General features: G+C 42.0%; 1 protein-coding gene across 8 annotated transcripts in view; it reads left to right on the top strand.

The window, feature by feature from the left end:
• The window catches only part of LTBP1 (latent transforming growth factor beta binding protein 1), a 418,216-nt gene extending 403,861 nt beyond the window's left edge, over nt 1-14,355 (top strand). For all 8 annotated transcript variants that reach the window (XM_036872897.1, XM_036872896.1, XM_036872900.1 and 5 more), the window contains 3 exons: nt 6,381-6,503; nt 12,512-12,661; nt 13,823-14,355. In XM_036872897.1, the coding sequence (XP_036728792.1) occupies nt 6,381-6,503; nt 12,512-12,661; nt 13,823-14,004 (455 nt within the window). In that variant the 3' untranslated portion in view covers nt 14,005-14,355. The remainder of the gene's footprint in view (nt 1-6,380; nt 6,504-12,511; nt 12,662-13,822) is intronic.
• The last annotated feature ends 329 nt before the right edge of the window (nt 14,356-14,684 follow it).

The following is a 14,684-nucleotide window of genomic DNA, read 5'->3' as shown; positions in this document are numbered from 1 at the left end:
GTTATTTCATAGGATTCTGAGATTTAAAGGGAAAAGTGTGCGCAAAGGTACACAGCGCCTAGCACACAGGAGCTTAATAGTGCATATTAGCTAACTTTCCTTTTTTCGACTGTTCTTTAGCAGGGATCTGTAGTAGGCAGCGTTTATGTGGTCCTTTCATTTCCCTAAGGCTTTCTTATCTATTCTATATGCCTATGACTCTGAGTTACCTTCCCTCCTCTTCTTCACCTGGCTGACCCCCTTCCTGCAGATGCTCATCTCCAAGGTGAAGGCTTCCCCAGCCCTTCCTGGCTGACTCTAGGCATTACCTCTTCTTCATGCACTATTGCACATGTCAGTGTACTGTCATTTTATCCTTCCTCTCTCTCTCCCAGACCCCACACTGCCTGTAATATTCTCAGCCTCTGGTTGGATGAGTGAGTCAATCACTGAATGGAGCGATGAACTGCCTTTAATGCTGCTCAGGCACAGTACCATAATCCTGTTCAACAGACACAGCTCAAAGCAAGGTGTCTAGTCCAAAGAATAGGAAGCAGTAGGACTAGAACCCCGGGCTTTTGACTCTGGGTGCTTCTCTTTTCTTTTTTTTTAATAAATTTATTTATTTATTTATTTATTTTTGGCTGTGTTGGGTCTTTGTTGCTGCATGTGGGCTTTCTCTAGTTGCGGCGAGCGGGGGCTACTCTTTGTTGCAGTGCGCGGGCTTCTCATTGCGGTGGCTTCTCTTGTTGCAGAGCACGGGGTCTAGACGCACGGGCTTCAGTAGTTGTGGCACGCGGGCTCAGTAGTTGTGGCTCGCGGGCTCTAGAGCGCAGGCTCACTAGTTGCGGCGCACAGGCTTAGTTGCTCTGTGGCATGTGGGATCTTCCCGGACCAGGACTTGAACCCATGTCCCCTGCACTGGCAGGGGGATTCTTAACCGCTGCGCCACCAGGGAAGCCCCTGGGTGCTTCTCTTTTTAGCAGTGGTCCCCAACCCCCAGGCCGCACAGCAGGAGGCGAGCAGCAGATGAGTTAGCGAAGCTTCATCTGCAGCTCCCCATTGCTCGCATTACCACCTGAACCTCTCCCCAGTCCGTGGAAAAATTGTCTTCCACGAAACCTGTCCCTGGTGCCACAAAGGTTGGGGACCGCTGCTTTTTCGGTTACCTAATTTTCTCTCACAACTCAGCAAGTTTTAACATCAGGAAAGCAGGTTTACCGCCTGTTCACCAGGCACTGTGGATAAGAGTGTACTCTCTGAGAATGAGCATTAAGCAGACAGACACCTAAACACATGTCCAGTTCCACAGGGTGTGGCATCACCAGTAGAATCCTCTCTCTTACGTTCCTTCTTCTGTCATCAGTACCGGATGGTATGTTCTGTAAATGGTCAACATTTTTCTAATTCCATAGCTTTTGCTAATTTCAAAGAAAAATGCCGATTATACTACGGGCTCAGCATGCGCTCAGGTAAATATTCGTTCCATTCTCCCTGTCTCCTTCCTCCATTTCCTGGTGTGTATGTTTTCCAAACACCATCCTCAATTAATGGTACATGTGGAGACCTGTAGGAAAAACACCTGATCTAGAAGTTTCAGTAAAATATGACCCATTTTTCCTTAGGCATATGAATGGGTCCTTCTCCTTTATTTGAAAATCATGCACTTCAAACTTCAGAGCGCGCTAGGTTTTCAGCCCTGATGTGTGGAGAACGAAATGCAGCCTCTTCATCATTTCTAAAAGCAGCTGAATTTAATCTGCCTCAGTCAGACTTCACCTCCCAGTTTCCTCACATGCCCGATTCGCGTTGTGACGTGTGACTGTCCAGACCAGCCCTACAGATGTGTCTGTCATAAGGAAGGAGATTTCCTGCCAGGATATGATAATGTGCTTCCCATTGCTGCTGACAGCGGGGGCCCCAGACCTCTTGGCTCCAGGGGGGCAATTTTTTAACTTTTTTTCAATTTAAAATTAAAATCAAAGCAGTACCATCTGTCATGTGAATCTGCCATGCCAGGGAACTGAGCGTGATCCATGGCCTGGATCTTGTTTAGACCACGTAAGTGATGGTGGCCCACACCATCCCATGTGTGTCTGTCATAGCTTTGATCAAGAGCTTAGCATTTGTGCCTGCAGAGGTGAGGAGTGCAATGAGTGGGGGGACTTTGAGGTGTGAATATTTCCCACTTCCTATTCATTTCACATTCATATTCAGCTAGATCCTGGACGGACACATTGTATGGTGTCCCAGAAATGGCATTTGCCTCACAAAGTACAAGCCCTGCTAAGCAGAGCTCTTCCTTTGCACCAAGCCCCAGACAACTAGGTCCTTAATTGTTGTCAACTTGCTTAAGTAAGGAGTGTCTTGCAGAAGGAAAAAGACTCTAGGGACAAAAAATGTGTTCATCTCTACACGTTGAGCTGGATGAAGTGGCAGCCAAGAGATTCTCATGGGCTGCCATCAGGAGCTGTGGAAACAGTTCAGGGATCTGCTATTCCCATCTCCATAGCCTCAGCCAACCACAACTCATTGCCTCCCCAGCTGGACTCTAGCCATGACCCAGCCCTAGGGATAACCAAGGCCAAGCGCCTCCAAGCTCAGTGGGCTCTGGTGTGACTTGGGATGCTCAGAGATCCAGCACATGTTAGAAAGGTGCATGGGCCCAGATCCTGGAGGAGACGCCTTACCCAGGATTCACTAGAAAACTCCACGATATTCCAGTTGTTCCCTTAAAAGATGACAAGAAACCTACTGGCTACTCAAGGCATTTCTAAAGGGGTCGAGCATATACTAACAACTGCTGAACATCAGTTTTTCCCCCTGTATTTTGAGTTTTGTTGATCTAGTGTTAAAATGTGTTGTTGCTGATACCTTATCACTGTCTGATCAAGCGATTAAATTTGCCCAGGCAGTCAATAATTTTTGAGATGAAGACATCTTTCTCTGTTTACTGAGTTGGAGTTCCCCTCCATCTATTTAAAAATTTCAAATCTTGAAACAATATCTAAAAACATCTGGAGACTGTGCTGTCATTGCTCTTAATTTATTGTACAAGTCTTTGCCCATTGACAACTACGTTTAAAGTTTTGCTAACACTATGTTATATCAATCATTCTGATACCATCTTTGCAAATCCTCATTCATTTCCAGATGTTGAGCAGGGACATGAGTGATTTTACCGAAAAGAAAAAATTGTAACCTCCATTTTCTCGGTGCTTCAAAATTTATGAACAGTTCCATAACATCATCTCATTTTTTAATACATCAGTAACAGAGAGGCAAACAGGAATTATCCCCATGTGACAGATGTGAAAACTGAGGCTTGCCCACAGTTGCTAAGCTGGAAAGTAAGTGGTACAGTCAGGACTTGAGCCCCGGCTTCTGCCTCTGAAGCCCATGTTCTTTTCATTACCCTGTGCTCATTTCACCCTTGACCCTGGCCAAGAATGAGAGCAGATGTGCGCAATGGGAGAGGCACCATGGATGGATTAAGATAGACCCATCATGCTCCCAGAAAAATAACTCAAAATGCCTGTCCTGGTGTTGATGGGACTGTAGCACATCTTCAAATACAAAAGAGAGTACATTTAATGTAGAAATGATGTTTTGATAACTGACCAAAACTCTTGAAGTTTGGATTGGTAACGTGTTAGATAAAGTGAAGCAGCAAAGGACAGTAAGTTCTAGAAACTTGAGAACAATGCATGTCCAGGGATGAAGGGAGGGGAAGGAAGATGCAGCAAACCGCAGAGGGTCCCCCGCCCATTACTCTCCTCTGCTTCCCTTTACGGCCTGGGTCACGTCCAAAGCCTTTCTTAGGAACTACTTGGTAGTCCCCAAACACAGCTTACAGTTTGCTTTTGTGATGCCTTTGGGTAAACTCTTTTTAGAATCCCAGATATCTTCTATTAAGTAAATCCTTCTCATCTACTTAGTTTCCGGTCAAGTGTTCCTTTTCTAGGAAGCTGTTCCTAAACATCACACAGGACTTTCCTCCACTCGTCTCCCATTTGATCCCTTCCTTTTGTGCTGTTAGACGGTGAGAGCTTGGAGGGTGGAGACCAGGTCATTTCTTGGTGGAAGAGGCACGGTCTAGGGGACAAGCCATGGGCTCGGGACTTGAGAGCGAGGTGCTGAAGAGGAGCGTATACTGCTCAGCCATCTCCGGACTTAGGTTTGCAAAATAAGAGCATGAATTAATTTTTTTTTAATATCCACTCTTTTTTTTTTTTAATTTATTTATTTTTGGCTGTGTTGGGTCTTCGTTTCTGTGAGGGCTTTCTCTAGTTGCGGCAAGCGGGGGCCACTCTTCATCGCGGTGCGCGGGCCTCTCACTATGGTGGCCTCTCTTGTTGCGGAGCACAGGCTCCAGACGCGCAGGCTCAGTAGTTGTGGCTCATGGGCCTAGTTGCTCCGTGGCATGTGGGATCCTCCCAGACCAGGGCTCGAACCCATGTCTCTTGCATTAGCAGGCAGATTCTCAACCACTGCGCCACCAGGGAAGCCCAATATCCACTCTTGATCACAACTGTTGCCTGGATACAAAATGTTGTCTCCCTTTCAGATGTACAAGAAATATATATAAAAAGTCATGAGAGAAAATGACCTCAGTGTATGAAACTTGTAAACATTTCTGCGATCTTGCCTTTGCAGGGAAATCCTTAATTCTTCTCTTTCAAACCTGAAGCAGAAGTGACAACCATTTTTGTTCTCTTTGTTTGAAGCTTTATTTTTGTGAGTCAACGATGTTTTTCCAGGTTTAGCTATTTCCTTAATGAAATTAATATTTCTCATGAAATGATTTCATGGGGAAGCGCTCGGGGATGTCTGGGATGGGGGTGTGCGCCGTTCCTGGAATGCTTCCCACAAGAAGAATTTTAGGAAGGGGCAACCATGATCCTACCCCGTCTAGGGGTTCAGGGTCTTTTCTGCTTTTCAGGGTCTTTTAGGGGAGAACGTGCGCGTGTGTGCACGTGCATGCGTGCGCATACACACACATACCTCACACACACCTTTGACTCCTTTAAGAGGAGGGTGATGGAAGAAAGCCTTGAGAGTTCACACACTTGCCTCAGTGCTTTTCTTTAGTTTTGTTACAGAAGGAACCAAAATAGGGGGAAACCTCCTTCAATCTGTGGTCCGGGCAAGTGTGGCTGCCCTGAGTGTCCAGCCAGTCCTGGCGCCGGCTGACCTGCAGCTCTCAGTCCCGGCAGAGATGTTGAAGTCTGGCTAGCCCCAGAATTTTCACCAACTGCTGGATGAATCCTTGGGCAGTATATTTTCTATAAAATGGGCGTTCAGAGCATGAAGATATCTCTTCTAAAGCTTTCCTCTCTAGACCTTCTAAATAACTCTGCTCCAAAGTACGGGTAAGAGCCTGAGACCGTGAAATGCACTGAAAGCACAGTCATTCCCGAACACGTGGAGAACCAAGAGCCCATGTGCTAGGTGGGTCCATAAGGAGGACTAAAGGAGGAGATAAGTCAGATGGCCATGGGAATGGGAACGTGGCCTCAAGAAACGGTAACTGCAGATGAATTCAGCTAAGGTGCAGAGGAGGCAAAGATAAGAATTACAAAGGAGCTAAGGTAGATGTAGGAGAGGAAGAATGTTAAGTGTACACCCTTCAGCTGCATGACTGAGTTCAAGTGTGGTGCTGCCTCATACCAGTTGTCATTTAGCCACTCCATGCTTCTGTTTCCCGTTGGTAAAATGGAGATAATAGTAGCTTTTCATAGGGTGGTGTAAATATTTTAGTGAATTAATGTGTATTAAGTGCTTAAAACAGTATCTGGCACAGAGCAAACATGATACAACTCTTAGCTATTATTACTAGTACCATTACTTCACTATTACTGTTATGATGATCATCATCACTGCTATAATGCTACTCATAAGGACCAGGTCTTGAGTAGAGGAGTATAATAGTAGGTACTAAATTCAAATGGTACTTAGTAGCATCTTCGTTTGGTTGTGTCTCATTTTTGGATCACCAAAGATGCCTTTTTTTTCTCTCTCTAGTGAGTGGAAAAGTGTATATCTGTATGAATGACTACTTTATACACTGTAAATGTTTTGATGAAAACACGTGATGGGTTCAGATAAAGCCATTCTTCCGAAAGGCTTGCAGCACTCTCCGATGGCTCATTTTTTCAGTCCTTTACTCTCCTGGGATACATTCTACCAACTGTTCAGCTACTATGTTGGGTCTTCTATTCAGAATCTTAATTATGCTGTACAGCATGAATTGTATGTGGATGTATAGAGCACCCATAAAGAATATTGAGATGTTTCAGGATCAGGGGTGTGTGTGGGAGATGGGGCACGTGGTGACTGGGTGCATCCAGGTGCGAGCAAACAGCGATGGTGTGTCACGTTCATTGTCATTTCCTTCTTAGATGACTACGCCCAGCTGTGTAACATCCCCGTCACAGGACGCCGGCAGCCATATGGACAGGATGCCTTGGTCGACTTCAGTGAACAATACGCTCCCGAAGCTGATCCCTACTTCATTCAGGACCGTAAGCAACATTTTTTAGTTATTTTGGAACTAAATTGTGGTTCTGAAGTTTAGTCAGTGGTTCTCAAAATGTAGTCCCTGAGAACTTGTAAGAAATGCAAATTTGCGAGCTATGCTGTAGAGCTGCTGAATCAGATACTGGGGTGAGACCCACCAATCAGCTTTACCAGCCCTCTGAGTAATCCTTACGTACACTCAAGTTTGAGAACCACCGGATCAGATTATGAGTCTCACTGGTGGGAATGCTGTTACATTTGTTTTCTTTTATTTATTTATTTTTTGAATTTTATTTATTTTTTTAAACAGCAGGTTCTTATTAGTCATCCATTTTATACACATCAGTGTATACATGTCAATCCCAATCGCCCAATTCATCACACCACCCCCCCACCCCTTTCCCCCCTTGGTGTCCATATGTTTGTTCTCTACATCTGTGTCTCAATTTCTGCCCTGCAAACCGGTTCATCTGTACCATTTTTCTAGGTTCCACATATATGCATTAATATACTATATTTTTCTCTTTCTGACTTATTTCACTCTGTATGACAGTCTCTAGATCCATCCACGTCTCAACAAATGACCCAATTTCGTTCCTTTTTATGGCTGAGTAATATTCCATTGTACATATGTACCATATCTTCTTTATCCATTCATCTGTCGATGGGCATTTAGGTTGCTTCCATGACCTGGCTACTGTAAATAGTGCTGCAGTGAACATTGGGGTGCATGTGTCTTTTTGAATTATGGTTTTCTCTGGGTATATGCTCAGTAGTGGGATTGCTGGATCATATGGTAATTCTATTTTTAGCTTTTTAAGGAACCTCCATATTGTTCTCCATAGTGGCTGTATCAATTTACATTCCCACCAACAGTGCAAGAGGGTTCCCTTTTCTCCACACCCTCTCCAGCATTTGTTGTTTGTAGATTTTCTGATGATGCCCATTTTAACTGGTGTGAGGTGATACCTCATTGTAGTTTTGATTTGCATTTCTCTAATTAGTGATGTTGAGCAGCTTTTCATGTGCTTCTTGGCCATCTGTGTGTCTTTGGAGAAACGTGTATTTAGCTCTTCTGCCCATTTTTGGATTGGGTTGTTTGTTTTTTTTAATATTGAGCTGCATGAGCTGTTTATATATTTTGGAGATTAATCCTTTGTCCGTTGCTTCATTTGCAAATATTTTCTCCCATTCTGAGGGTTGTCTTTTCATCTTGTTTATGGTTTCCTTTGCTGTGCAAAAGCTTTGAAGTTTCATTAGGTCCCATTTGTTTATTTTTGTTTTTATTATTTCCATTACTCCTCTAGGAGGTGGATCAAAAAATATCTTGCTGTGATTTATGTCAAAGAATGTTCTTCCTATGTTTTCCTCTAAGAGTTTTATAGTGTCCAGTCTTACATTTAGGTCTTTAATCCATTTTGAGTTTATTTTTATGTATGGTGTTAGGGAGTGTTCTAATTTCATTCTTTTACATATAGCTGTCCAGTTTTCCCAGCACCACTTATTGAAAAGAGTGTCTTTTCTCCATTGTATATCCTTGCCTCCTTTGTCATAGATTAGTGGACTGTAGGTGCGTGGGTTTATCTCTGGGCTTTCTATCTTGTTCCATTGATCTATGTTTCTGTTTTTGTGCCAGTACCATATTGTCTTGATTACTGTAGCTTTGTAGTATAGTCTGAAGTCAGGGAGTCTGATTCCTCCAGCTCTGCTTTTTTCCCTCAAGACTGCTTTTGCTATTCGGGGTATTTTGTGTCTCCATACAAATTTTAAGATTTTTTTGTTCTAGTTCTGTAAAAAATGCCATTGGTAATTTGATAGGGATTGCATTGAATCTGTAGATTGCTTTGGGACATTTATTTTCTTTAAAGAAAATCTTATTTGTTATAATTTCCATGACAAAATCATTTTTTTACCCATGAAGTGGTAGCCTAGTTTAAGGGTCAGAGTTTTCTTGATAGCTTGGTTATACTGTAGTCTTTTTTCATACAAGGAAATGGTAAGTATTAACTGTACTGAGTTGATCTTTTTTTTTTAACGTCTTTATTGTAGTTGTTTTACAATGTTGTGTTAGTTTCTGCTGTATAACAAAGTGAATCAGTTATACATATACATATATCCCCATATCCCCTCCCTCTTGCATCTCCCTCCCACCCTCCCCATCCCACCCCTCTAGGTGGTCACAAAGCACTGAGCTGATCACCCTGTGCTATGCAGATGCTTCCCACTAGCTATCTATCTACTTACATTTGGTAGTGTATATATGTCAATGCCACTCTCTCACTTCATCCCAGCTTACCCTTCCCCCTCCCCATGTCCTCAAGTCCATTCTCTTAGAATGGGAGATAAAATGATTGCTCTCCTGGTCAGAGATTAATTTTTAGAATTCACTTGTGAGGGGGTTTATTAAGTAAGAAATGATGTGTGATGCTTTTCCTGGATTTGTGAGCAGACTTTTCAAATGGGAGGTGGAGTGTGTATGTGTGAATCCTGTTCCCATTTAGAAAGTAAATGCCTAAATGTACAACCAGAGTGTCCCGGATAAGGAAGCCACACAAGCTAAATATGTCTGGGGGAGAGACCAGAGCTTTCAAATACAGACTAATTATGTGAAGTCTGAAAAATGGGATGGTACAAATTGAAATATCAGTAGATAATGGGTTGTCTGCCTTCAAGAATGGGACTAGAGTAGTGGAGTCCAGGTGCCTGTTCCACATCCTACAGAGGGGGCCTCCTTGCAGCAAGTGAAGCTGCTCCAGATTTTCAAGACAGAATCCCTGCAGACCAGGTAGTTGGGGTTAGGACTTTGGAGACACTGCTGAAGAGACACTGCTGAAATTATAAAATACAGCAATGCTGTTCTTTTTTTGGGACCTTTCACCTGTGCACAAAGCAAACTAGCTGTGACCTGGGTCCTGAGGAGCAACACAAGCTTTGTGGGTGCCTCTGGAGCTACTTCAGTTCTGAGCCAAAGAGTGTTTTCCTCCTTCCCTCTCTCCCTTCTTTCCTTTTGTTTTTTAAAGTATGCAGTATATTGATCCTTCAGCCAAATTAAAACTGCTTTAAAATTTACATGAAAACAGCATTCTATTAAATCAGCTGGGTTGGGTCTTCTAGACCTGAGTGGATCTAGAGCATTGCCAGCATCCAGAAGGACCCCTGGTTCCCTTTTACCAGCCACCCTCCCACCCCCTCAGGGTAACCACTATCCTAACTTCTAACACCTTAGATCAGTGGTCCCCAACCTTTTTGGCACCAGGGACCGGTTTTGTGGAAGACAAATTTTCCACAGGTGGGGGGGGGGTTTCAGGATGATTCAAGCACATTACATTTATTGTGCACTTTATTATTACATTGTAATATATAATGAAATAATTATACAACTCACCATAATGCTAACAGGAGGTGGAGCTCAGGCGGTAATGCGAGCAATGGGCAGCTGCAGATGAAGCTTCACTCACTTGCAGGCCGCTCACCTCCTGCTGTGCGGCCCGGTTCCTAACAGGCCATGGACTCTAGTACTGGTCCGTAGCCCAGGGATTGGGGACCCCTGCCTTAGATTTTCTTTTAATCAACCACAAATAAATAATCATGCACTACTTCAAGAAATGTGCTTAAATACATTGACAGCTATAAGCCTGTGCACTTAATGATTTCTACACTTCTGTGTATGTATTTATAGGTCAGTAAACATTTACTTTAAAAAAAAAAGGGAGAAGAAATATTAAAGTTGAAAGAAAGTACAGTTTGCCTGCCCCTTAAGTCCAAAATACCAGGGTAAATCTACATGTAACTCTGACACAATCCCATGGCTTGTGTGTGCAGCCTCTAATGCATTATAGTTCAGATGCCAGGAATTTTAATGTTGAAATGTTCTGGCTTATGTAGTTGTTTTTTATTTTTCAAAGCTGTCATTGCTTTAAAACTTTTGAAATTCACTACAAATGTTAAGAAATAAGCATGTTGGTATCAGGTCAATTTCCTGTTTAGCAACATAGGAAGTTGCAGATGCAGTTGGAAGACCCCCAGCTTTGACTATGTAAGGGCCTTTAAATTTCTTACAAGTTGCAGAGAAATAGCTCTTCCTTCCTAGACCAGGATCAAAGGCTCTCTGGCCCTACTGAAGACTTAATCGTATGGGGTAAGATAGTAAAAGAGAGGCTGAATCACACTACCTTTATTATTCATCATCTTGTGCCTTTCTGTTTAAGAAAGTTGGGCTAATGACTGGTATCACCTTTAGTTAGAGCAGTATTTCTAAAACTGGAATTTTCTAGAGCAGAGATCAACTTTTTCTATAAATGCCAGATAGTAAAATTTGTAGGCTTTGCAGCCTATATAGTCTCTTTTGCAGCTACTCAACTGTGCTCTGGAATCAGGAAAGCAGCCACAGAGAGAGATTTATTAGCAAATAGGTGAGGCTGTGTTCCAGTAAACTTCATTTATAAAAATAGGTAGCAGGCCCACTTTAGAGCACGGGCTGTCCTTTGCTGACTGCTGTTGTTTTAGAGTCCTGTAGAAGTATTTTGGGGAGTCTGCTTAATGTGTGTATAGGAGTTTCTAATTTTAATTTCATGTAATAAACATAATTTTACTAGTTAAAATGAACTTTGCTGTGTTACCTGGACTTTGAAATATTTCCATAGGTTGACTTTGTCAATATTTCTCAAACTGGCTTCAGGATCTGCTGACAGTCTTGATGCCCAGTCGTATTTTTTTTCCTTTTTAGATGTATTAATTTTTAAAATCATTGTTAGACCTTACAGCCCTGCATAAGAAATGATATTTTGCTGCCCCCTGCAGTTCGACTGGAGAATTACTTCAAAGGCCAGATGTAGAGTTCTGACCCTAGGTTGATTTTTTTTTTCCGCCCTTAAAAGCTAATACGTGGGGCTTCCCTGGTGGTGCAGTGGTTAAGAATCTGCCTGCGAATGCAGGGGACACAGGTTCAAGCCCTGGTCCGGGAAGATCCCACGCACTGCGGAGCAACTAAGCCCGTGCACCACAATGACTGAGCCTGTGCTCTAGAGCCCGTGCTCTGCAACGAGAGAAGCCCGCACACCGCAACAAAGAGTAGTCCTCGCTCGCGGCAACTACAGAAAACCTTGCACAGCAACGAAGACCCAGCGTAGCCAAAAATAAATAAATAAATTTATATAAAAAAAGAAAAAGCAAATACATGGTGCCTTCAGAAGGTGGGGGAGAGGATGAGACCCCCCACATCAACAGTGTGTTTGTTTGGGTCACCGTGGATTTATATTTACAACTTTCCTCTCTAGAAACAGAGGAAAATATTCTTGATGCCTGGCTACGTTGTTTTTGTATTTCTAAACTCTAGCTCTGGATCAGTTTAAAGATATCTAAAAAAAAAGAGCCAAACAAGAGCTTCTTTGTTTTCTTTAAAAGAATTTTGGTTTTCTAAACAGAAATATGATGTATTTCTTGTTTATCAGGATGTTTTGAGTCGTATTTACTGCTTTTATCCTTTGATCCCCCAAGAGCCCTTTTGTAAGGCTCATTCCAAAGCCAGAGCAAACAGACCTCACATGGCCAGCCTGGCTTTTCTCCATGCCTGGGAACTCCCAATGAAAGAGCACTGCCTCCAATGCTCGTGCGTCTTAGCAAATGTCTACTCTCAGAATGAGTTCCATCGGTTCTATCCTGAAAGATGTTCTGACATTTACCCTACTGAGAACTCAGGAAATTTAAAATCTTAGACAAAAAATTTTAATAATTAAGGGCAAAAACAAATACCCTACTTGCTGTATCGTTTTATGTGATTTTAATGTAGCACATCAGAATTCAAGATGTGGGGCTAATCTGTACAACCTACCCAAGGTTGGTGATAGTTTGCTTAATATCGTGTACAGATATATTCGCTTAAATTTTAATGCTATCTTTAAGGAATTGGAAATATGTATGTATGATGAACCATAACCTTAATGATCATGTCATTTTAAAAAACGGTGTAAGAGGTTGAAAATTCCTAACCTGCCTCCTGTCCTTTCCCTTCCAGGTTTTTTAAATAGCTTTGAGGAGTTGCAGGCTGAAGAATGTGGCATCCTCAACGGCTGTGAAAACGGGCGCTGTGTCAGGGTGCAGGAAGGTTACACCTGCGATTGCTTTGATGGGTATCACTTGGATATGGCCAAGATGACCTGTGTTGGTAAGAATCATATGTATTTGATGGGAAATTACTCTTTTCCTCAATGCCCTGTGGCTGCACCTCAGACAATCTAGTACATTTAAGATTTGCAGAGTTTCAGTTTGGGAAGATGAGAAAAGTTCTGGAGATGGATAGTGGTGACGATTACACAAAAATGTGAAGGTACTTAATGCCACTGGACTATCCACTCAAAAATGGTTAAAATGGTCAATTTTATGTTCCATATATTTTACCACAAATTTTTAAAAAGTTGATATTTAAGAATTCATATAAATGGTACATACCTATGGAGGAAAGGCCAGAAAGTCTGGAGTGATTAGTTTGACTCTTTTAAATTGAGCTTTTGACTCTGCAGCAAATGTTTTCCCTGAATACCTGACACCAGCAAGAGGGGAATACAGATGAAAAAGAAAATACAACTTCCATTTTAGAGAAAGTTCTTTTCACAACTCTCACATTGCCTTCCCTCTTACTTTTAAGAGAACAGTAAAAATATGTTTATCCTTACCGTGTGATTGAGGCTGTGTTCCTGAGCCTGTTGGCCTCCTTCCTAAATGACCCTTGACTTGTAGCATTTTTTTTCCTCTATTTTTGTGGCTGTTTTGCTCCGTCGTGTAGTTTCCCCACTTCAGTTTTGTTAGTCTCAATCTGAGGTGGGTCTAAAAAAAAAAGGTAACCTGGGTTATTAAAGGTGTTTCCAGTGCATAGAGCCTTTCTTTCCTGTGGAAAGAAATCTAAGAAAGTAACTTAAACCTTTAGAGAGGCTGCTCAGAGGCTCTCTGTATGTCTCTTGACAACCTAACAGTTCTTCTCTATGTGCAGAGAGGAATTTAGAAGTAGGATAGTTGTTCCAGCTTTCTTAAGGTTTGACTATAAAAAGTCAAGCTGACAAAATGGTCCCTGTTGTGTTAAATAACAAACAGGGAAAGAAATTCTAGAACCTCCTGGATAATCACCTTTTTAAGATCTAGAAAGTAGTATTTCTCTTGCACGTAATTGAAACAGACAGACAATAATGGGAAAGACTATGCAGTTTACTGTGGGGAGAGCACAGAATAGCCAGGCTGTGTTCAGGCCGGATGCCTCAGGTAGGGTGTAGATTGCATTTCCTCCCGGAGTGATGTTGAAGCTTGCTTACCTGCGTGGTTTGGCTTATTGCAGATGTCAACGAATGTGATGAGTTGAACAACCGGATGTCTCTCTGCAAGAATGCCAAGTGTATCAACACCGAAGGTTCCTATAAGTGTGTGTGTCTGCCCGGCTTTGTACCTTCCGACAAGCCAAACTACTGCACTCCGTTGAATACCGCCTTGAATTTAGAAAAAGACAGTGACCTGGAGTAAAAGTGAAGCTACATAACCTAAGCCTGTATACTCTGCACTGTGTAAAGGAGAAAGAGAAATGTATTATACTTCAGACATTGCACTTGACCCAGAATGTTGGAAATACGGAAACATCATGGAGTTGTATATCCTCAGAAGCGAAAGGATTCAGTGTGAGCCTGACTTGTGTGACAGACCAAATGGACATTTCTCTGAAAAAACAGTATATATAGTCTGTTCATATGTAAAATTCAGTGGAAAAGAGGCAGAACAGTGCTATTATTTTAAACAGAAGGTTGTATTATTATGTTTTTTGTTTTGATATTTTTTACTATTGCTTGATTAAATCTGGCATTTAAATAGTGGTGGAAATATTTTATATAATTTTCATTTTTTGGTTATGCAGTTCCTTGGCTACTGTTTCTCTCTTTCAAATGTCAAGTGCAAAAGCCTTTGATAAAATATTGTTTAAACTATTATAAGTATTGTTACACAGGGCTATGCTATTCCTGGTCTGGAACATTTTTAAAATCCAAATTGTCCTGTGGAGCAGGCAGTGATTGTTTCAAAACTTTTATACACATTTGGAGAAAAGTACTTTATATTTACAATGTGTTATCTGATTTTAATGTCCATTTTTAGCCAAGCTGCTGGTAGGTCTTAATTGGATCCCTTTCCTACAATGAAATGGAAGAACTAAT

Source organism: Balaenoptera musculus, chromosome 13, assembly GCF_009873245.2.
Source record: "Balaenoptera musculus isolate JJ_BM4_2016_0621 chromosome 13, mBalMus1.pri.v3, whole genome shotgun sequence".
NCBI classification, from domain to species: domain Eukaryota; kingdom Metazoa; phylum Chordata; class Mammalia; order Artiodactyla; family Balaenopteridae; genus Balaenoptera; species Balaenoptera musculus.
The sequence above is the reverse complement of the archived record's forward strand: the minus strand, read 5'-3'. Positions and strand labels throughout refer to the sequence as shown.